This window comes from Oncorhynchus mykiss, chromosome 3 (genome assembly GCF_013265735.2).
Source record: "Oncorhynchus mykiss isolate Arlee chromosome 3, USDA_OmykA_1.1, whole genome shotgun sequence".
NCBI lineage: Eukaryota > Metazoa > Chordata > Actinopteri > Salmoniformes > Salmonidae > Oncorhynchus > Oncorhynchus mykiss.
Genome location: NC_048567.1, coordinates 49,455,781 through 49,479,388, shown reverse-complemented (window position 1 = coordinate 49,479,388; position 23,608 = coordinate 49,455,781). Strand labels below are relative to the sequence as shown.

The 23,608-nt window shown below is 38.9% G+C and overlaps 2 protein-coding genes across 4 annotated transcripts; one reads left to right on the top strand and one right to left on the bottom strand.

Annotated features, from left to right (window-relative positions):
- The first annotated feature begins 1,271 nt into the window (after positions 1-1,271).
- Positions 1,272-3,411, top strand: dlx2a (distal-less homeobox 2a). Its single transcript, XM_021597161.2, has 3 exons — positions 1,272-1,831; positions 1,943-2,127; positions 2,359-3,411. Exons 1-3 carry the CDS (start codon positions 1,516-1,518, stop codon positions 2,683-2,685), a joined length of 828 nt encoding a protein of 275 aa, XP_021452836.2. The 5' UTR covers positions 1,272-1,515; the 3' UTR covers positions 2,686-3,411.
- A 5,231-nt stretch (positions 3,412-8,642) lies between these two features.
- Positions 8,643-14,738, bottom strand: dlx1a (distal-less homeobox 1a). Of its 3 annotated transcripts, none has more exons than XM_021597160.2 (5): positions 14,605-14,738; positions 14,292-14,514; positions 11,173-11,771; positions 10,691-10,890; positions 8,643-10,321 (listed from the first exon to the last, which is right to left on the bottom strand). In XM_021597160.2, exons 3-5 carry the CDS (start codon positions 11,483-11,485, stop codon positions 10,067-10,069), a joined length of 768 nt encoding a protein of 255 aa, XP_021452835.1. In that variant the 5' UTR covers positions 11,486-11,771; positions 14,292-14,514; positions 14,605-14,738; the 3' UTR covers positions 8,643-10,066. The 3 variants fall into 3 exon arrangements, with proteins under 3 accessions (XP_021452835.1, XP_036830316.1, XP_036830318.1); XM_036974421.1 differs by having other exon boundaries at positions 11,173-11,763; XM_036974423.1 differs by having other exon boundaries at positions 11,173-11,763; positions 14,377-14,514.
- Positions 14,739-23,608: the final 8,870 nt, after the last annotated feature.

Genomic DNA, 23,608 nt, shown 5'->3' with positions numbered 1-23,608 from the left:
TTCCCCACAAGAAGGATCACTACGCCACCTTCCTGTTCAAGTGAGCACAGAACAACCAAAAATGTCTTGTATGCTGTTGTATGATGTTGCTGTTGTGATGGACATCCACAAATTAATACATACCAAACAAAATGTAACGTATCATCCTAAACGGAGTGTCTCGGATTTACGTACAGAATAATACGAAATTCTCTGAAGCCAGGTTGCACCACAGGTCAGCTGCTTCTAATGTTTTACCCCCAACGTCCTTACCTGTCTCCCCTATAGTTTTTCTCCGTGTAGGGCACTCATATCCCTGTCCTCTGGGATCGAAGTGCATGCTGTTTTTTGAGGGCGCTCGGCTGGTAGTTCAGTAGGCCTGCAGTAGCCCACATAATCTCTCAGGCATCCCCCTTTCAACGAGAAAAACTTCACAATTTATATTCTGCCACCACATGAGGACGCCAGCCTACCATGGCCGTCTTCAGAGGGCTACAGATAGTATATCGATGATTAGAGCCCAGGGGTCCTAAATGTCAGGCTCCCTGTCGATCATAAACTCCACGCCAAAAGCAAAAGGTGAAGGGAACATTCTCGCTATCTCCCATCATCATATTTCCATTGCTGTGCTGTTTAGGTCTACACCTTAATCTGGTGAGTAGCCTAAAATGTTTACAAGGCAGTGTGTGTGTGTGCGTATGTGTGTGTGTGTGTGTGTGTGTGTGTGTGTATGTGTGCGCGCGCGCGCGGGCGTGCGGGCGTGCGATGGGCTTTTTTTGCTTGTTTCTATTTGGCACAGACAGGTGGCGCACAGATGCCATGATTCCCTATGGCTATCGTTGAAATATGATCCTGTGTCAAGTAAAACTATAGTTGTCTTTGACATCTCTTAAAACAAATACAATCTTGATCCATGTAAATACAAATGGAATTCACTTAGGGTCGAATTCTAACGTAGATGCGCGCATAAAGTCATGTTAGTGGAACATTTTTGCAAAAGTTACATTTACGCACGGGTATCTGAAGTTCGGAATTGATTTTAGAGGTAAGGTGGAGGCAGAATGTTTTTCAAACAGCACATTTCTCTCTAACAGATACATAAAAGCTAAATATTATATTTTTTGAATATTTTCTATAACTCTGCCTTTTAATAGCCTAGGCTTTACAAGTGTATTGTTAAATATTTTTTTACTTTTCAATCGGTGCAAGGCAATCAAGCGGGATAACTCAATAGTGGACTCTGAAAATCTGTGGAGTTGTCAGACATGCATCCTGTACTCATTGGCTGCCTCAAATATACCAGCTCTGCCTCCCACGTGATACTGGATAAATGCCCGCCCGCTAGCATCCTAGGTAACAGACAATCACAGACCACTGTGATAGGGACACACCTTCGTCGTTTTTTGGTGAAGTTCATGGGGATGCCATTTTAAACTCAAAACGAATTTAATCCACGAGATATAAGCATTCATTGCAAATTGACTTTTTCAATTGCATTGCTTCAGGCACATTTAGCTGTGCAACTTTACCTACAAGATGACTGGAGTTTTTGACAGTCTCAGTACAGATATGCATTCGAACCAGATTACCTCGAACAGTTACCACAGCTTGCATAAATCGCAGGAGTCCCCAACTCTACCAGTATCGACTGCAACGGACAGCAGCTTTTACAATAGCCAACAGCCTGGATACTGCGCAGGGTCTCCATATGGCCAACTCGGAACTTACCAGTACCACAACAGTGGTATGAGCAGCGTTCAGTACAATGCTAAATCATACGACCTTGGTTTCAACTCTTATGGCACCTACGGCTCCTACGGTTCCAGTTCTTCACCGACTCCAACGGATGCAGGTAAATAACATGTCAATGCTTTCCTATTCGCATTCGTATTCTATTATATGTAAGTTATACTAAGACCAGCCGTGATGTGTTTTAGTTATTGTTCTTACATGTATTTATCAGAGAAAGAAGAAAGTGAACCTGAAATCCGAATGGTTAACGGGAAACCAAAGAAGGTCAGGAAACCTCGAACTATTTATTCAAGCTTCCAACTGGCCGCCCTTCAACGGAGATTCCAAAAGACACAGTACTTGGCTTTACCTGAGCGAGCCGAGCTGGCAGCCTCAATGGGCCTTACACAAACCCAGGTTAGTGCAACTCTTAATGCGTCCAGTAGCTGTCAAATCCCGCATCAATCTGTGAATAATATAATCAGGCTCAGGCTGGCTACTTATAGGCTTGACATTTCGCTGTAGACTGCTATTTAACTTTATCCAGCATTTGTTGTGTATACATAGTTAGTCTCTCACTATTAATCTTCGTTAGAATACGTTTTAAAATAAACTTCAGAACAATAATAACAATGTGTTCCTTTTCAGGTGAAAATTTGGTTCCAGAACCGACGCTCCAAGTTCAAGAAGTTGTGGAAAAATGGAGAAATCCCCCATGAGCAACATGTGACCTCCAGCGAGTCTCCCCCCTGTAACTCTCCACCCGCCACTGCCTGGGACTTTCCACAGAATCAAAGAATGAACAATGTAAACTCTAGTTTATCTCAGAGCAGCAGCCCTCCAAATACGACTGAGCCTTCTTTCTTGGCAAACTATTCTTGGTACTCATCAACGAACTCTGCAACACATCTTCAGGCTGGCCCGCTTGTCCAGCACCACCACAACTCCGCCTTGAGCGCTGGGACAATATTTTAATACAACTGACTCTTACTCGGAGAATACTGGTGAAACAGACAAAATGTCATTATACATTTTTACAGACCTCACCAAGCGAACTTTACGCGCAAGTTTGGCCTATAGCTGCTAGGGTAATTCAGAATGACACCGTGCTCGCACCGGCAAAATGGCAGACTACATATTTTTACAGTTATTTTTGTATTTATTTATTGTGTTTATTTTAATGGATGAGATTTATGAACCACTAATAGCCAAAACAACCACGTAGTAAGATGCTTTTACGAACGTGTGTTACTTTTGAATCAGCGCGAGTCCAAAGTTGATTGCAGGACGTGAACAACTGACACATATGTAGCACAATTTTCAACTGCGTCGTGCATTTTGAAAATTTCCTAATTTTGTTGTACGAGATCCATGTATTAGCCTACATGTACACAGATTTCTATATGGCCTATTCTTTACGGTTGGTTTCCTTTTGTAGGTCAGAATTCGGCTTTGAGAAATATTTCACAACATTATTTTGACATGCCATCCTGGCATCATTTTTTTTTTTATTTTAATATTGGGGACCAATGCTGTACCTATTCTTTACGGTTGTTTTATCCTTCATAAACTACTGATTGTCCCCTATTCCAATTAACTTGTATAACATTTCTATGGTGTATTGTCTTTAATTTATTTTATGGTTAGCAGTGTTTTCTTTATATGATCAGACGTTATTTAAATAAAATTATGTTTTCTGTTCACAATGGGTTTTTCTCCATTTTAAGAAATTGGCATACGGAGTCAGAAGTGGATTTAGTTTTTGATTAAAGCTTAGCCCGATTCTTAATAGCCTGTCAATAAACTATATTGCGCGCTCTTATTTAGCCTATAGAGAGAAGAAACCTATACTCCACTTCCATTCAGTACTACGGCGCCAGAAGAGTTCTGGGTCCGTCAAAAAACATGTTTCTAACCCTTGTAAATCTTTCAACGTAGCTCACAAAATGTGATTAACGCCACAGGTAGGCAATGGGCTCGACAAGCTTTTGGAAGATGCACCTTAACATACCATTATTTGGGAATGCATTTGTATTCATTATTGGTTGCAAATTGTTTCCTCTTCTTAACTCATGTTTTATAGACACGTTAAATCTAGCTGGGTATATGGTTCGGGGAACCTGATACAGACAAGATGATTAACAGAGCCGAGACACAGTGCCCAGGGCGCCGAGAGCGCTGGAGTATTCGAAGGCACGCAACACGCCTTGGCATGCGAAAGGGAAGATGAGGGCGTATGACTGAGCTCAACCCCTCAGACTCTTTGGAGTCAGAGTGCCGCTCTCCAGACATTTTATGAACTCAGCCCAACCAAAAAACTAGACCCAAGACCGCCTGAAGCTGAGCAACATGGAAACATTTCTCACATCTTGTTCACTCACACAACACAAAGCCCTTCTTCTCATCGGTTCTCATGAGCGACTCGACCTACAGTCGATTTGTCCATCGTAGACAAGGCAACATTATAAATAGTCAATACCATTTTTTTGTATATATAATTAGCCATATGCTTATGAGATCTTATTGTTTGCAAAATGGTATCTACTTTATCTGCTAGCCAAGTTTGTAAATGCATTCCAGATAGTAGCTTAGGTCTAGCCTCTGTTTTGAAATGTAAGGATAAAATCAGGATTTTCTTAGATGCTAAATAAATATTTTATCATGTTTATTTCTATTTTATTCCCTAAAACAGTAGCATATATTCGCCGTGTTCTCTTAAGTGATATACAAGACAGCCCAATAGACGAGCGTTTGCTAGGTTTGATAATCATGTCAACCCGTTGCTTTTTATGGTTGAGTGATCATAAGCCACATAAAGTGGAATCGTTTTGCATAATAAGGATGTACCTTGTCAGTGATTGTCACATTACAAGATGGAACATTCTCCCTGGGGCTGTCGTTGCTTTATCTTGATATGAGGAGTCCCTCGGGATAGCAGGCCTACCACATGTTGAGTGAGCCGGTGGAGCAAAAAAGCAATATAACACACATTTGGTTGTGGACTACGGTGAATATATGATTGCTTGGATAGATATATATATGCTTATATATATGCTTAATAAGTGGTGCTTTACATTTAGTAAGATTCACATATTAGGCTTGCGTTGAGCCAGTGCATGCGTAATATGCTTAAAAGTACTCATTCGCTTTGACGCTTTTCCCATGGCGACATTTTGATGGAACAAGAATTTCCTTAAAAAACATGCACTAATTCACCTGCTTCGGATAGGTCTTGTGTCCATATGCCCTCAGCTGAATTGCAGCATTTCGAGTCTTTCCTGTGTCTACACAACAATAATAACGTTAATTTATGGAGACATATTTGTAGCCATTACGCACGGGATCAAATAAATTAAATATGACTGATTTAATAACATTGTATCTTTGTTGAATATAGACCTAGTGTAATAAAAAAGTATCGAACAGACAGTGGTTAATTAAAATCACTACCACACTCTTAGAAATAAAGGTTCTGTATAGAACCAAAAAGGGTTACGTTGCTTGCCTCATATATGGCACCCCTAAAGGTTCTATATATAACTATTTTGTAGTGTTCTTTGATTGGAACCCCAAGGGTTCTTCTTCACTGAACCAACATTGTTTCCATATAGGGTTATCATGGAACCAATTTCGGTTCTATATAGAACATAAAGGCGTGCCATATATGAAGCAAGCATAGAACCCGTTTTGGTTCTTTCCAGAACATTTTCTTTAAAGAGTGCATGATATGTCTTTCGCTCATTGGCCCTGCACCCATGTCTCTCTCATACGGATTAGCAATGATGTGGCTTTATACTTCCGGAATCATGTAGACAATTTGAAAATGACATATTCCTATCCTAGTTAATACCCTGATCTGTTATTTCTTCCACATTTGCTCTAGTTTGAGAATTCTTGGCTTTCCGATCTGAAAGCCTGCAATTAGTATTTAATCCTTCGCAATTTTAGATGTCCTAATATGGTCTGTAATTTTTGCGCAAGATCATTTCCAGCTATTTTAAGCATCAACATTGTCAAAGTTGTATGCATAAAATAAATGAAAATATCAATGCATAGTTTTTAGCATACCATCTTGACTCGACGATAATTATATCTGTGTGGAGCCTACGCAGATTAGCCTGAATTGCATGGTAACTGCTGCTTTAAATTTTAAAAAATTACTCATCATTTTCCCAAAGATTACCAAGATCTCGAGTGCACAATGTCATCAGCGTAATGAGGAGTAAACATTTATGCTAATAATCTACAATTTTTTCCATCCGCTATAAAAAGGGGAAATAAAGCAGAAATGTTCAGTCATATTCCGTGCTGTTATAGCTGTGCTGTTATAGCACGTAACACTGCATGGTCAACGGTTTATGGGATTCAAGCGCTCAACCTATGGCCATGCTTCAGGATGCTAGTCTAATTTATCTGCCTCTCTCTAAATCAGGGAATCTTTGAATCCTGACAAAGAAAGAGTCCGCGTGGTTCCTTTTTAGAGATTTAGGTAAGTATGTATGGAGCGTTATTTCATATATTTTTACAGTTTATTTTTAAAATTGTAAAAGTTTTGGGGGGTCGACGGGCTATTTATTATGCACCAATATTTCATTAATTGATGGTTTAATAAAGATATCACCATTTTTAGGCTATAACAATCAAACGGATATACCGGTAGTAGGTTAGTTCATGAATTATGCCTATTCATTAAAATATTACAAATCTATTTTCAATTGAATTGGACAGCATATTTCTTATGTATTTAATTTCTGGAAATGCCAAAATTATGCACGCATGTCAAACTGTAATTTGCCCATTCTAGGCAACTGGAAAACATAGACATTTGAGAAATTTTAAACAAGGTACTTATGTGGCCATAATGTAACACGTTTTATCATAAACGTCTCAAGCCTGTAGTGGGGTTTCTGATTATTACAAATGTGTTGAAAAACCAAGAATTCTCGATTATTATTCCAGAGACAAGACAACACTTACCATGTTATGTTAAGACTGATTCTACATCAGGAAATGGGTGCTCAATAGTCTATGGATTGGAAATGGACGGGGCATAGAATAGGCTAAGCCTCCTCTCGTTCTGTAATTTACCCGCAGCCTTCATTACTCTTACATTGTGCTTTGCTAATTTTGAACCTTCTTCGCATAGACAAACCCGCACTATACACCTGCAAGCAATTTACCAGCCATACATGTCAGGGAACAGCAGCGAGATGGCAGCTCACCTATTTAACTTTTTTCATTGCGCAGCAAATTTCTTTCAGTGCACTCTTTTGTTAACGCTGAAAGATTCCCTATGCGAAAAAAAATTGCTCATAATTACCCCAGAGATGGGAAACTGCATTAGAATAAATAAGGGCGAAATTACTGTAATTATGTTGGGTTTGATGGGCTCGGCTCGTAATCAAGAGGAGAATACAGTGAAATAGCACTGACCCTCTTGGATGTGCAGCTGCGCCTAGTCTTTTGGAGGGAGAGGGAGAGGAGATAAGTGCAGACACCTTACACTTCTTAAGGTTTATTATTTCACGGCTATATAGCTACTCCTCGTAAAAAAATAGGCCGACTAATACCAGGTGAATGGAAAACGCAACGATACATTTTTAAACAGAGTAAAAAAAAAAAAAGACACACTAGCCGATAATATTGTTGATTGACAAAAAAAAAAAAAAATGTTATGCGTATTAGGCTCAATAGTTGATTTAACTGTTGACAAATGAAACAAAGACACACTTATTTCTGCTCCCTTTCCTGAACAATAATAATAGTAAAATCATACAGTAAATGGCAACGTTACAATAACAGCAATGTGATCGGGTTGTTAGACTAAATCAAACAATAAATAAAGGCGTGCACATGGATGATCTGTGCATGTGTGAACTGTAAGGGCAATTTGTGGCCGTGTTTTCACCAGTTTGCACCATGATTTCTGTGGTTTTCTCAGGGGATGGCTGGAGCCTTTTCTGCGCAGGCCAAGCCGGTTAACAAGAGAACATCCCTGCAGGTCACACAAATGATGTCAAATGTGTTAGCTCAATTACTAAACACTAACAGTTTAATATTCATGGGAAACTACACACGCACGTTTGTGCATACACACATCGTCTAGCACAGACATCTATTGGCTTTTTGTATTATGGTAAATAAGCAGAAACGTTTTGTTTTGTCATAAACAACTTGAGGGACATAACACGCAGTTTTGTCTGTAGTATATGTTTTTCCAGGCACCACATAATAGCCACATTTATATTTCTAAATATTTGAACTGTATGTGTAGGCCTAACGTTTATGAAATGGACAACTGGGTGCAAACTGCAGGGTGCATGCACGGGATGATATTTGCAGTCTATTGTCTACCGTAGAACTGTAACGTTTTCACTCAATTGGTCCTTTCCTCAGCTCATCGGGTGCTTCAGAATTTTCTGTAAAAGCGCAGTTAAACCATCAACCCCAAACAAGAGGCCCTTTGAACTTTTCACTTTTACTTATCTACATTTAAACCCCACCCCCACCTCCTCGACCAACCAGTCTGTTTGCAGCACCTGCCTCTCGCCCAATTATTCACTTAACACACACCATTGCTCTCTCCTCTATTCATCGATGAAAACGGGGTTTGTTGGAACCACAGAAGCGAGAAAGGAGCTTATAGCGACTAAATTAAACTGAAAAGAAACAAGCACTATATTGTTGAAGGAATTACAATGTTATAGAAACCGACACATGATTAATCGTGTCCAGTCTGAATTGACATGTCTCCAGCATGGCGATATCCAGCACACATAAAGAGATTATGAAAAACGGATAGGCCTATCTATATATATCCATTAGGCCCCTTGGGCTTCGGCTATGAACAATATTCCTGGCTAAAAGCCTATTCCTAATCCCGTGTAGGCTACACGGCCAATGCTGCACATTGTAGACGAATGGAAATGAAATGAGTAACCATAGAGGCTTTATTTTATTACATTGTATCTTACCACCGATTTCGTTTTAAATATAACGTCCTGAAGAAATAGCTGTCACATCGCAAGCCTACATGGACTTGTTTTAGGGTTTCACTTTACTTTCTAATCGTTACCACCACCCCACTGGCTAGGCCAGCACCATGCCTATAAACACAATATTACTGACACCGTTATACTGTCCTTTTAAATCATACTTTTTTTTACTGTTTTCAACAATATGTACATAACTTCAATAAAACAAAGCAATAAATTAAAGTGATCAATACAAAACTAAATATTTCTATAGACTGCTTAACACATTCATCTTAATGAACACACAAAAACCCTATTTCACAATGTATCATTAGGCTACAGCACAAACCAAAGCTGAAAAAAATCATATTATATCTTGTCCTTATGTACAACCACCCGCGCAACACATAACAAACAATGACAAACCATATTTTCATCTTCGGGATCAACTTAGTGCTCTTCTCAAGCAGCCACTAGCCATTTAAACTTTTTTCACATAATGTTTGGGGCTCCCGTCGTAGAAGAGGAGTTTTGCTTGCATTAGAGCAGCATTTACAACACTTTGTTGTCGTTTCATAAGTCAAACACACCTGCATATTAAATAAACACACAGACTTTGAAAAAACTAAATAATTTAACTTAAATTAACACACAAAACAGCATGGTAGCAACATGTGGCTAGCGCAATGGCGCAGGAAAGAACTAAGGGATGGACTCGATATTCGATTCCATGCCCATCAAAATGATAAGACTATTAATTGGATTGGCCTACATTCGTTGGTCAAAGTTACATTGTAGACCAGTGGTAGTTTTGTCTGTTTGAAATCAAGGTTTTAAGGTCATGGTCAAATCACTATGTTGACCTTCGTTGGAGATGCATGACCTACATCTGATACTTGGAAACGTGCGGCTTCATACGCCATTTTTTAAAATCATAATTGGGATAAGAAATTAAGCAAATCTTAAAATCAAACATAGGATACATAAATATAGCCTACTCTCACTGACTTGTTACAGCTCAATATATTTACTTTAACACATAGCCTATTAAAATGTCACAAAAGATAATAAGAGCAGCTTGAGGACCCATTTTTCATAACAATTTCCGGTGTCTGTCGGTGACATGAAAGGACTTGTTGCCCTCGGGCGCGAACGGTGCCTTTTCAGTCCCTCGGCTCACAGGGCTCTTGTTCTCTGTCCCGTCGGTCGGCATGAGGAGGCCGACATGTCAGCTGGCAACTTTGGGAGCAAACTCCGGATTACATCTGTGCATGTTTGCAGCGGGACAGTGCAAGGCCACGCTGGGTGGTTGACCCAAAATCTCCTGATATGGGCCATGATAGTATAGAGGGCGGGGCAGGTCTTTTATCTCACTGTTATGTTCACATTAGTTGCGGTTGCTGCATAGACTCTTGGTGTGCAGTTGGATACCATGAGGTGTAACTTGGAATGTAAGACCCTGGTGTACCCACGGATGTTTTCACCGTGGTCGGTGAGCTCCAAACCGGTGCTACCGGAGAGCCAGTCGAAGATATGCGACCATTAAACTGGGCTAAAGTGTTGTTGTCAATTGTTCCACCACCTTGCTTCATCAGTTTCTTGAACTTCGATCGCTTATTTTGAAACCAAATCTTTACCTGAGAAGAAAGAGACAATCAACGTCATTAAGATTGTCTAGTTGGGCAATTTCAAGAAACTATACCAGGGGACAGTAAGGCACCATTTTGATTTGGAATGTCGAAATCATGTTTTGGTAAAAGCCTCGATTTCTTCCCAGCCTCGAAATATTTGTACACTTTTCATAGAATATCAGCATGATGATAATCAATATGAAACATTTGATAAAACCCAACTTTATTGAAAACACGAAGACAGCAGTCTATAACACAACCAGAAAGAGCATAAATAGCCAATGTAACCAATTGGCCTACAATTGTTTAACGTGTTCAAAGGTACATTGAAATGCAAGCGTTAAATGAAAGTAAAGATAGCAAACGTTGACTTGCCTGTGTTTGCGTGAGTCCCATTGAAGCTGCCAGCTCGGCTCTCTCTGGCAGTGCCAAATATTGAGTTTGTTGAAATCTTCTGTTTAGAGTCTGTAGCTGCAAACTGGAATAGATAGTCCTTGGTTTGCGAATCTTTTTCCCTTTCCCATTGAACCGTACCTCTCCGCCTTCTACAACTGTGTTCTTCTCTGTCTCTGGTGCTGAGAAGGGGAGAAAATAGCAGAATTACTCAGGAGACAGCTCGCCAACGTCGCTGCACAGCAATGCGCATCACAGTGCAAGTTTTACAGGCTGTAGTTTAGGTATAATTACCCTTAATTGCGTACATTGTTTATAGCATTACGCAATAAATAATTACCGAGCGTAATACCCCAACATCTGGGTTGCTTTACCAATCCAACGTTTGCTTGCTGGACCGAAAACAGAAACCAAATGGCTCCAAGAACTTTATAGAGACAAAAAGGATGAAGTTGAAAGCTTACCTGTATCTTCTAACTGTGTCTGTGTTAGTGCCGAGCTGTTTTGGTACGACTGCACTGTACTGAGATATGGACTTGAGGAATGGCTGCCGACGGAGTTAACGTATGGATAACCTAAAGATCTAGGAAAAGATGAGGCTGGACTGTACGAGCTCTCGTGTTGAGTATGACCAGCAGAATGTAAACAGTGCATGGAATAGTGTCCGTGAGACATTGAGGAAGGCGACATTTGTTGACTCGGTGGCCCAAATTCCATGAAAACGGGTTTTCCTGTGACAGGGCTATTAAGACTTTCTGGTATTGTAGTCATTGTCATCTCTTCTGGCGGATCTCTCCTCTTCCTTTTTTGTTTTCTTCTATGATCTCAGTGAAGGATGGATCCCAATTTAAGCTGTACTGATTTTTTCTCTTTCCATTCATAAGAAAATGTAGTTTGTCTCTGTGAAAAGTCTAGGTATGATGCACTGGGTCTAGACAAACTCGCTCAAAGGTTTGAATCAGGGATCATGAATATTCATCAAAGACGGTCGCTGATTGGTCCACTCTATCCAAGAATGATGCCGATTGGCGATCCTGAGGTTGGGTCCTTTGGACCTGATAAACTCAAGAAAAACAACAAAACCTGAGATTCAGCCCGGAGATGTCAATAAAAAAAATATTGCTTAGGTAGCAGAGAAAGGTATTAGCAAAATAGACACTGAAATCCTAAATATCTGCTTTAAAATAAACAACACACAATTAAATCCAGCCTATTTTATAATAATAACAATAATAATAATAATTCAATTGTTTCTTATAAAGAAATAGCCTATTTTATTGTCAATCACAAGTAGGCTATGGTTAGATCCTGTTGTATCGATAGGCCTGTTGTTCACTTAAACATTAAGAAACAGCCTGTGTTATTATTATTATTATAATTCTCATTTAAGAACTGTTTCATACAAATGAATCACACTACAATAAAACATAATCATGTTCAGAGATAGCAGTATGAATACATTGAAGTGTAACTTTGAGGCGTTATAGGCCTATTTAACAGAAAAGTTATGTTTTATTTCTCATTAGATATTGTTTCGATATCTCAAAACAAACTGTAATAGATTTACTAATTATTGACAGAGTCTTTTGGTGTTCACATGCACATATATATATTACTTACAGGTCTATTTGATCAAATGCCAGTCTCAAGTGCTCTGAGCCACAGCTGAAGCAAGAGGAATTAGCATAACACTAATGTTTAATTTTCATACGCATAATTAAACATATATTTAACACTCGCAATGGCTCATGGTCTCAAATATCTGAGTCCTGGTTGAATTGATAAATTCAAGCAATGACTAACCTATGTTTCATGCTTAAAATATTGTTGTGAAAAGAAACACTTTCTTAACCTTGATATTTGTAAAACCATTGGGCTGTTTCTCTGCAACATTTATCCATATAGGCTATAGCCAGCTAAGTAGAAAACACTTGAAAGTATTACTTAAGTAGTTTTAAGGGGAATCTGTACTTTACTTTACTATTTATATTTTTTTGACTACTTTTACTTTTACCTCACTGTATTCATAAAGAAAATAATGTACTTTTTACTCTATACATTTTTCCCTAACGTGCAAAAGTACTCGTTACATTTTGAATGTTTAGCAGGACAGGAAAATGGTCCAATTCACATCCCTGGTCATCCCTACTGTCTCTGATCTGGCGGACTCACTAAACACATGATTCGTTTGTAAATGATGTGTGTTGGAGCGTGCCCCTAGCTATTCCTAAATGTAAAAAAAAAAAAAAAAACATCGTACGTTTGCCTAATATAAGGAATCCGAAATGATGTATACTCTTACTTTTACTTTTGATACTTAAGTATATTTGAGTAATTACATTTACTTTTGATACTTAAGTATATTTAAAACCAACGACTTTTAGACTTTTACTCAAGTATTATTTTACTGGGTTACTTTCACTTTTACTTGAGCCATTTTCTATTAAGGTATATTTACTTTTACTAAAGTATGACAATTGGGTACTTTTTCCATCACTGGCTATACGCCTTTTATTGCTCTATTCTCCACATGTGAAATCATTTCATGACCAGAAACAAAATGCCTGTAGTAGCCTATATAACGTGCGTTATCAACCTACAAAACAATAATTGTATCTAGTAGGTGTATATTGTCAACCAACGTAAAAAACTACAACGCTGGCAAATCTCCAAATGTTCTATTTGGGGGTTAAACATATAATTCATTTGCGGCTGTTATTGAAGCAAGGTAAAGCAATGTAAAACAAAAACAAACAAAAAAACAACAACATTTGAACAGGTTGTGTTGAGAGTGGACAACTATGTGATTATATTTATTATTTATACCTTAATTTCAAATTAAATATCACCCATTTCCAAATTCTTGTCCAGTACATGTTAAATAGGAGTGCATTATGCTATAGCTTTGATATAATACATATTGGGTGTCCTTGGCTGCCATAAATGTATTGCCCAGCTCTCACAATATACTAAATGATGCACCATCAGTTGCCATTAATGGGAAGTAAATCGTTTTATAATACCGTATTAAATATGGCGCGAGCATGCAGACCCATGCTGTTAGTCATGCTGCCCGCACCTCCTCTGTATCTATTAGTGCCTATTAATTGGCCCAGCAGTGGGTAAATCCAAATGGCCTAGAAGATCATGATTTGTCGTGAAATTCAAACAAATAATTGTACAATTAACATTTTCGATTTACTCTGTAACATAATAATATAGGCTAGTTTAATCGTAAAACAGCCGAATATTAAACATAGTCTCAATCAATTAACATAATTCCCAGCGAGGTTGGTGGGGGTGCGGCCAGTTTCCCATTACGACTGTAGCCTATGTAGACATGAACAATGCTTTTCAGAGGACGTTTGATTTACCCGAAACTAACGACTGACTAAAGATTAGGCCGTTTCCCTTTGTTATTGGCTCAGTTTTCGAAGGACATTTTGTTCAAAAAACCACGCTGATCCTAAGGCTATAACAGGCACGTTGAACATTTCTGGTTACAGTAAGAATACAGGAGATCCACATTTCATTCAGCATTGAGATGAAGTGTTAACGACGATTAGTCATCATTTTCACTTACTTAATATCGACAATCATGTGATGAAAAAGAAGAAAATGTATCCCCAATATCGGAGATCAGAAATACTCCATTGCGCACCACTCACTGAGGGTGACGAAGATGCAGCAACCATCCTGATCTTCATTTTATTTTTCAATGTGGCCTATGTTGAGTCCTTCTGCTGTGGATGAGCCGAAAGCAAAAACACCACTAGCCTGTTCCCCCGGCAGCTCAAACTCCTCACCTGAATAACACATTAAATGCAGTTAAATTCCGTCACTGTGATTATCAACCTAATTACATAATTGAACTCAAAGCAGATCAAGCAACTTACGAATGTGTTTTGAAAATGCGAGCGCTGACATCATGGTGAGCAATGTCTAGTCTGCGATGTGCATCTAACAGTGGATCTCTGGATTTGAAGAATTCTATAAAATATTAACGCTTATAAGGATAACTGGGCTTCTCTCCTTTAAATTGCCCAATTTAAAGCAATCTATTTCTGGAATTACGTTCGAAAACTACTTAAAGGGTTCCTCTATCAACAGTGAAAATGATAATAGTAGTACAACCAATAATTATCATCTTCCAGAACAGAGGACAGATTTTTATGGGCACTTGGTGGGTGCGACTGATAACTGTCATTATTTCCCCCCGATTATAGTATCTGCAAACTGGAATTCTGAAGATGAACATGCGTGTTCTTAGCAATAGGCCTACATTTCAGACCATTAACAGATGGAACATAGACTTAATTCTAAGGAAAAAAGCATGAAAAAGAGAAATAATCACAAATGCATTTCACTGACGAAAATGCCAAGTAGGCCTAATCTTAAACATATTGATATTTACATATAATAACATACATAATTCTTTACCATTAATATTGCCTTTCTCAAATGTCATTGTAATTACCTTTGTATACAATAATATTTCATTTGACAAAATCCACAATAGCCCACTCAGAAAGGGTAAATATTTCTTTGCATTTCATGTGACTAACTCTTTCATTATTTTCAACCTATATTTTGATTAAGAATAACAAAGAACAATACAGGACATTTTTTTTTACTAAATACTATTGTAACAATCAAACTAACTGCAACTCCAAATTAAAATACGACAGCGTTCAGAAACACTGCTGACTTGGAGAAGCATTTAATAACACGCCTCAGCCTTTACATTCTTGGCTCCTGCAGATGGTACAAGGATGGCTCCTGCAGATGGTACAAGGTACAAGTACCTTGTAATGGCCAGTCTTACAGGATTTCTTCATCTTCGGGATGGAATCATGGCATGGCTCTAACTGGCCTACACTAAAAACAAAGCCCTATGTGCATGGAAGCATCAGTGAGAGAGAGAGTTTAAGGAGACAGGACTCATTAGCAGTGAGTAGCTCTATGGCAGAGTGTGTTTTAACACCTGCTGCACTCCACCTGAGGGTTAGCAGCCAGCGCTGAGGGTGAAGGGTGGAGGGAGCAGGGCCTGAAGTGTCCCCTACTTCATTTCAGCCCTCTGACGGAAAGCCCTCTCTAACTACCCCTTCCAACCTACATCTGAAATATATGCATGTTGTGTGGCTCTGGAAGAAATTCGTTTTTCAAATGAATCTTCAGTACCTATGGGGCTTGCTAAACTAATTTCACTTATTTCAGACTTTACAAGGTCCAGGGTAAATGGGAGTAAATGTCAATGATTAATTACTGTTGTTGGTGGCACAGGATACTCCGTTTCATTTCATTTCCTCTGTTGAAGGGAGGGAGACACGCTATCCACGGCAAATCTGACCCATGATTTGAACAGCTGATATGCGGAATAACTTAACTCTCTAAGATGACCATCTATTGCAGATGCTAGTGTTGTTTTCACGAGGTGACCGTTTATTATGAAGAATATCTGAACAATGTTGTCAAATGCAGACAATATAATGCTTACTTGTTTTTGTTCAGTTTGAATAAATAATGTATTAGCAACATTGCCATCTCATGCTGGACAGAGTGATACTTTATGGATATCTGCAGAATACTTACTTATGTCAAATAGGAAGAGGAGATAATAATGTCCCATTTCAAAACATTCACGAAATTTGTTCCGTGTTTTCTTAAAGATTGCACGATCAATCTAACAGTAGTTGAAGGGATCCTGATGTATATCCCTTCCAAGTTCCTTTTTCTTCTTTCCTGTGTACTGCATTTCCTGCTTCTTGTTCCAATGCATGTGAGTCTCTTGATGTGTAGTACACAGTTCTCTGTGTTCTGGACATAATCTTTCCGTTTATATGAAGATGTAGTTTCTGCAAACATATCCACACTGTACATTTCTAACAAGCCAGGAGTACTAAAGACTGCTCTTAAAGACCACTTTGTTAATCAAATTGAAAACATAATTTGCTGTGCATGTATTTGATATACTTTGTCATCAATGAATACTGCATTCATTATTTGTACTGATGCTGTCTTTATGCAGCATAAAAAAAAGAGGAACTGAACAGTGACCTACATTTACATTACTGAACTGCAACATCATGACTCATTTGCCAATAATAGCAAGACAAAATGACTGTATATTTCTCTAAAATCTGCAATAACGTATTGTTTTATCAGAATTCCAATACTATTGACCCGTGATCAATATCTGTCTGATGTTTATCAGCATGCTGCTGATAAAACAAAATGGTGACTTAACAAAATATGATCAATCCAATGTGAACAGATCCTCGGGATGGTATTTCCCCCAGTTCCTTCTCTGACCTTGGAGGTCCTTGCCTTCTTGTAATTTGCTGCTTCGCTGGGCACCAACTAGACGAATTAAGCCAACTTTAGAGATGTATTTTCCTGTTCAATTTACCATCAAAGAGTGAATTGCTTTGGATTTACTGAATGTTATGTTGTAAACAGATACTGAATTAGGATGTAAAGGACATTCAAACGCAATACAATTCAGGAAGTGCTTGAACTATTAGGACGAGAAGTCATGATTTCTTTATAAAAATGCTTATTTGTTATGAAATGGTATCATTTCTATAACAAGATATTCTGTGTTTGAAATATTTTTTTAATCATACATTTAACAAATGTGCCAACTATCAATTGTCCTTTATTTCAGTCATTTCAAACAGAAGGCATGATACATTATTTACATTTTCTCAAGTATCAAACTGTGTATATATGTATATCACAATTGTATTACAAAATAAAGAGTGAGGATTCAGAGAAGTGTACCTTCTCTGATCTGCAATGTCAGTGAGTCACACCTGAACTACAGAGCACATTCAGATAGTCTTGTACCCTTAACAATCAATTCTGGGTTTTTGATTCAGTCCAAGTGGTTAATGAAACGGTGGTAATGAGTGATATTTATCATATTATGCATGTTTCCTTTATATTTCTTAGGCTGCGTTTAGACAGGCAGCCCAATTCTGATAATTGTTTCACTACATGGTCTTTTGACCAATCAGATCAGCTCTGAATAATATTGGATGTGAAAAGATCTGATTGGTTCAAACGACCAATTAGTGGGAAAAAATTATCTGAATTGGGCTGCCTGTCTAAACGCAGCTAAATAAACTCAAACTCCTACTCTTTGATAGCCATTTGTTGGACTGGACGAGTTGTTGGCTATATTGAGCCAGTTCTCCAGAAGGACATAGAGACAAGATGGACTTGTTTCTCCTGGGTGAATCAAGAAAGACCTAGCAATCAGGCTGTGGGTCAGTCTGAGTTTCTGCTTTTACATCTGTCAAAGGCACTTCCTGATGTAGTTAGAAAAACTCCAATCAAGTATTAAATTACACCAAACAAGCACTGCATGGCTCTTAAAATCTCAAAGCAGTAATACTGTCTCTATAAATCTGTATTTGAAATAGTCAGTATCTCAACATCTGATCAACTGTTGTTGGGTTATTTTTGTGTGTGCTTTTTTGGGGGTGAAAATTATACACAAAATATCATCTGTCAAAGGTTGAATAAATATGCAGGTTTTTCATCCAGGTTTTTCAAAGATTTGATTTTAAGCTTTCCCAAGCATATAATATGACTTTTAAACAATATTTTCATTGTTATGTCAAGGTTGAGTATTTGCCAGGCTTGGCTGGTGGAATTTTTGCAGAGTACCACATCAGTCTTGGAAGATCAGCCAGACATAATTGTCTCCAGACACTGCAAGTAACTGACACCTGCACACTGACAAATATTACATAGACAGACTGACTTCCCATTTGCCATCTTTTTCAAGGGGTTTTCTTAGAGCGAAGAAGAGAAGGCTCATTTATGCATCATATTGGAGTTGTCTGAAGCCCTGTCCCACACTAAACCACTGAAGTCCTTGGACATATTATGTTGGAGCAAAATAAGTTAAATGAATACAGCTAGCTACATATTTTCTTAAAATATTATGATATTCTCTGACATGAGAAATTATAAATTGGAAGTCCCTCTGCCCTCTCGCCTCTGATGATCAGTCCAGCTCCCTCACCTGAGAATCTGAAAAGCCAAGGGTCACACTGTGGCAACCCACAATGGACTCTGGGTAAAACGCTGCTCCCCATTACTGCAGCAGCAGGGGTCAGTGGGTGGTGGCAAGCCTCCAACCCGCCTGAAATTGGCCACAAAATGACCAATTACCTAAAAGTATAGCTGAAAAAAAGTGGATTTCGAAAAATATGTCTGTTACTTAATTCAGTAAAAAAAAAAAAAAACAGTCTTGACACTTTTGATGTTTTACAGTTCTAGCTGTTGGCTTAAAGTTGAAAATAACTGGGAATCCACATCTTTAGACTAATCAGAAACAGGGCTGTCAACAGCGTTTGAGTTTTAGTGAGGCCCTGCATTTGTATAGGCTTACAGTTAATAACTTTAAAAATGCTATTTGGAGAACAGCAAAAACAAGCAAATATGACCCCAGCCATTATCATCTTGGTTGCGGCATCTCTAGTAGCCTACTTAAGCTGCCTCCGAGCTGGGGTAGTTTGTTTCATGTCTAAGGCCCTCGGCCTGTGCTGCGAGAGTGAGGAGCTAGCCATTTGAGAGAGAGGTGAATTTGTTGCTAAAAAGTCAAATCCGGAGGACGCAGGCGAACATAACCAACAAACCGCTGTTCATGATTCCACTTGTTCGCAGAGGCAGGCTCGATCAGATCAAGAACTCGATCAGATCAAGAATAGCCCAAGCGTTCTGAGCTTAGATCAACGTTGGGAGCAATATTTAGATGTTGACTCGTCATTTCATTTCTTTATGTACAACCTATTTGTATTAGGCCTATTATGTATATGTTTTTTTTATTTATATATATTTTTTATTACAAAGGTCCAGACCTCGATGTTCTCATATGTAGTTACGGCCATGATCAGGAAATACATCCATGAGTTAACAGTAAAGAGAGCCATTGGGAGTGAAATGTGATTAACTGTGGGGTCTTCATGATCTTAATGTAATGAATGAAAGCAAAATATATTTTATTTTAGTAGAGGGGCAAATCATACACAGGATAATGTGACAGGGTAAACTATCTGTCGAATTTTCTGTGACCCATGTGAAAACAATGCTTAATTATATGGATGCAAATGTATGTCTCATTGAATGTATTTCCTCACAAATGGGAATCATGCAAATGTCCTAATTAAGTCATTTGCCATGGAGGACTAGGCTGCTGCCTGGAGTTCAGCTGCCTCTGTGCCTTCATCTGGCACCTCTTTCTAGTTTTTGTTAAGAGTTAAGTCTCCAACAAAGACAGGAAGGAGGTCAGCACTCAGCCAACACCTGAACGTGCTCCCTTTTTTGTGTTCCCCTTGATCCCCACAGTCCGTGCCTGTCATTAGTCTTAATGATGGAAAATTGTCATGTTGATACAAGTCTCTTACTCTCCCTCTCTCTTCTTTGTATAAGTAGTAGGTGGAAGCTCTATTTGTTACAAAGTTCTTTGTGACTAAAAGCCGTGGACAGTGCATTTGTGCTGGGGAAGAAAAAAGACCCTAGATGCTCTTTCCATAGCTGGGATAATTATTCCTACTGTGACCTTAATGATTCGCACTGTTCCCCCTGCATTTCATCCACGTGCCAGGCCCTCAGTGGAGCCCAGAGTCAGGGAATATGAAAAACCCTTATAATGAAACCATTTTGGCTGATGGAAAAAGGCTACTGAAGCTGCACTTGCTACAAAGACTGCTCAATTATATGAGTAATTGTGATAATTTCCCTTCCATTCATGGCTCTTTCTGAAAGGTAAAAAACAGACGCTGAAAGGGAAATTACTTGGACAATATAGAGTGTGAAATGGCTACGACAAAAAAGATGACTGTAAGAAAGTGTAGGACTATAAATAAATATGTTAAGTAGGACCATATAAATACACCCCTCGAAAGCTACCAAACAAAGACATAAATAAACACACACACTCTCTCCCTCACACGCACAGACATACACAAATACATATGTAGACAAATGACCATTGAATAATAAGATTTTAAAAAGTAGATATGCAGCTGCCTGAAAATTATACCTCTCTCTCTCTTTCCTATTGACAACATTTCAGCTCCTGCAAATGCACGCAAGTAGTTGGCTATCATTTGTTGTTTTGTGACAGGAAAAGGATAATTACCTCTCTGAGATGCAGGACGACTGACATGACCTTTAGCCTTTGCCACGAATGCAGGAGGCCTGATAGAAAGCCTGAGGAATAATTGAGTACTTTGGCTTTTCTTTATATTGCTGAACATGTTTTGTTCAATGGAACACAGGAATCGCAGTGTTGTAGAGTGCATTAAACCCAGGGTGTTCATAAATATGATGTTCCCTTTCCTATCAACTCTGCCTTTTCGAAAAACTCTGATATGCATTCAAATGTCGATTTCATCACACTAGCAGACAGGAGAGACAGTGAAATATGCATTACTTTTTGTTTCCCAGTGGGGGTCGGATTAAACATTTCCTCCCCACAGAAAAGATAGAAAAGATTCTTGGCAAGCAGGAGCCAGCCTATAATTTCAGTCTCTGTAGAGAAAAAAAGTTCATTGTGCTAAAGTAAATGGCCAACATACATCTTGACAACAGTAGACCTTCTGAATTCAGGGATCATCATTTCATACAGTGCACCTTTGTTCTTTGGAAAAATGCTTGCAACAAATGCATGATCCACAAAGCAAATTGAAACAATTTAGAGAAAATTATTCAGCAAAATAAATAAATGCATGCTCTCCTCAGAATCACATTGCCCTGTCCAGACTGAACAACTAAACAATAAATACAATGTTTGCATGTCTTGCCAGTGTACCCTACTACCCTACTATTCTGTAAATGTTAAACTGTTCAAATCAACTGTTATAACACATTGAGTGATTGAGCAATAACTACCCCATTGCTATCAATGGTTGATTATTGTTTCTTATTATTTTTTCTGACTAGCTGACACCTGGATGTTGTCCATATTGGGATGTTAGTAGACCCCCACAAAACTGCAATTTATTCAGACAAACCTTAAACTGTTCCCACATGTATGGCTGCTGACCCCTTAGGCCCTGTAATCTGGGATAAATCTTTCCAGGCAAGGCAAGAAACATTACAGCCTGGCAGCTCAAATGCTTGTATCACACTCAAATGATGAGTCTCTGTCACCAACCATGTCATCAGCTTCATCCCAAACCCCCAATAACTTCTGTCCCATTGAGCAGCCTGTGTGCTTCTTGGCCAGCCAGTCAGAGACCCCCTGGTCCCACCTGATTGTGCCTCTGATGACATGTAGAGGGGTGTCCAGCTCACAGGCGCCAATAGCCGCGTCCCGCCACCAACACTCAGCTCCCAGCATCCCCCAGCAGCCTCCCGCAGCGCCTCTCCTGACAGCCACCAGAAATGTCTCCAACTTGTCAAGTCACCATGGTAATAGTCCAGAAACAGAGAATAGCACAAAGGCTGGGCATACTCATGCAGGAATGAAAAGTCTATGAGAACACTGACGTTCACAATGTTCACAGTTTAAAGAAATAGAAAGCCTTGAAGCCATACAGTATTTCACCTATGGGCTGCGAAAAGCTCGTATTAATTTTTTTTGCCATTGTTGACTTTTATGTTTTAAATTGAAAACTGTCATACCTTATATAGGGTAGATCAGGGATAGTTGTAACACTCTCAATATCTCCAATCGGGAACAAGCTAGATTCATTTGACTGACTGTGCACACTTGGGCCTGTCTGTCCCAAACCCACGGAAGCACTTCCATCTGCAAGCACTTCCATCTGGTGTGTCACCAGTCTTTGTAAATATATTTGATGCTAGTTGTCCATGCTAAAGTTGGAGCATTAAGCTAAAATGTGGAGCAATGTCATGGCTGCTAAGGTTGGTGTGAGTTGTAACACAAAATGTTACAACTATCCAGTGGTGATCCGTCATTCTGCCCCACCTGTTTTGAGCCCCAGATTTTTAGCAAAAAAAATATAATAATTTGTATTTTTTGGGGGGGATTGCCTGTTTTGCTTGTTATTTTTGCATTAATACGTGTCACATATCAGTTTGCAAACAATGTAAAATAGAAATAAAAATCATTGCGTTAACAAAGCCGCATACAAACATGGTCTCTTTTTTTGCTTTCTTGTGTTTCAGCCTAGCTCAGTGCTTTCTGTGGTGGTGGGGCAGCCAGCGGAAAATACGGAGCGTAGGGGTTGGTAATATTCTCTAGTTGCGCCGTGATTGGCTCAGTGTTCTGTCACTCAGGGGGACACTACCTCACTGCCAAATTTAAGGGTAGAGTTTGAATATTCCCACCCCTTGGGTGCTGCCATAGAGTTACATTAGAAGTGCCCATCCAAGAAGGCTCAAGGTCATTGGCCACAGATAAAATGATGTGAAATCACTTTATATCTACAGTAGCTTTGATTCGACTGATCATATCAACATCATACTTTCAAAATCTTAGTTAGCAGTCATAATCATGAATCAAGTCAACAATCTACAGGCAAATCCATTTTAATCCTTGTCATATGAAGAGAAATAACGAAGATAAATTATAGATCAAATGTATCGGTGCTCATTGGCCATTGGACATATACGTTACACAAATCGCAAATTCAACAATGAGTGGTTTGGAAAGAATCAGTGGCCACCTGCAAGCATTGCAAAGCCATCACTAGCCTGCTATTTAATAGAGTGGCTGTGTGGTCCCAAGTCTGGGTTCAAGGGTCTCTTTTCCAAGCTTAAAATGAGGAACATTCAACATTGGCCATGCTGTCAATCCAGCATGATTTCTGCCGTGCTCAAAACAACTGTTAACTTGGAAATGGAAAATCTCACTTTAAGACAACTTGGAACTTGGGGAAAAAACAAGCTCCGACTGGGAATAAAAGTTTTGAACGA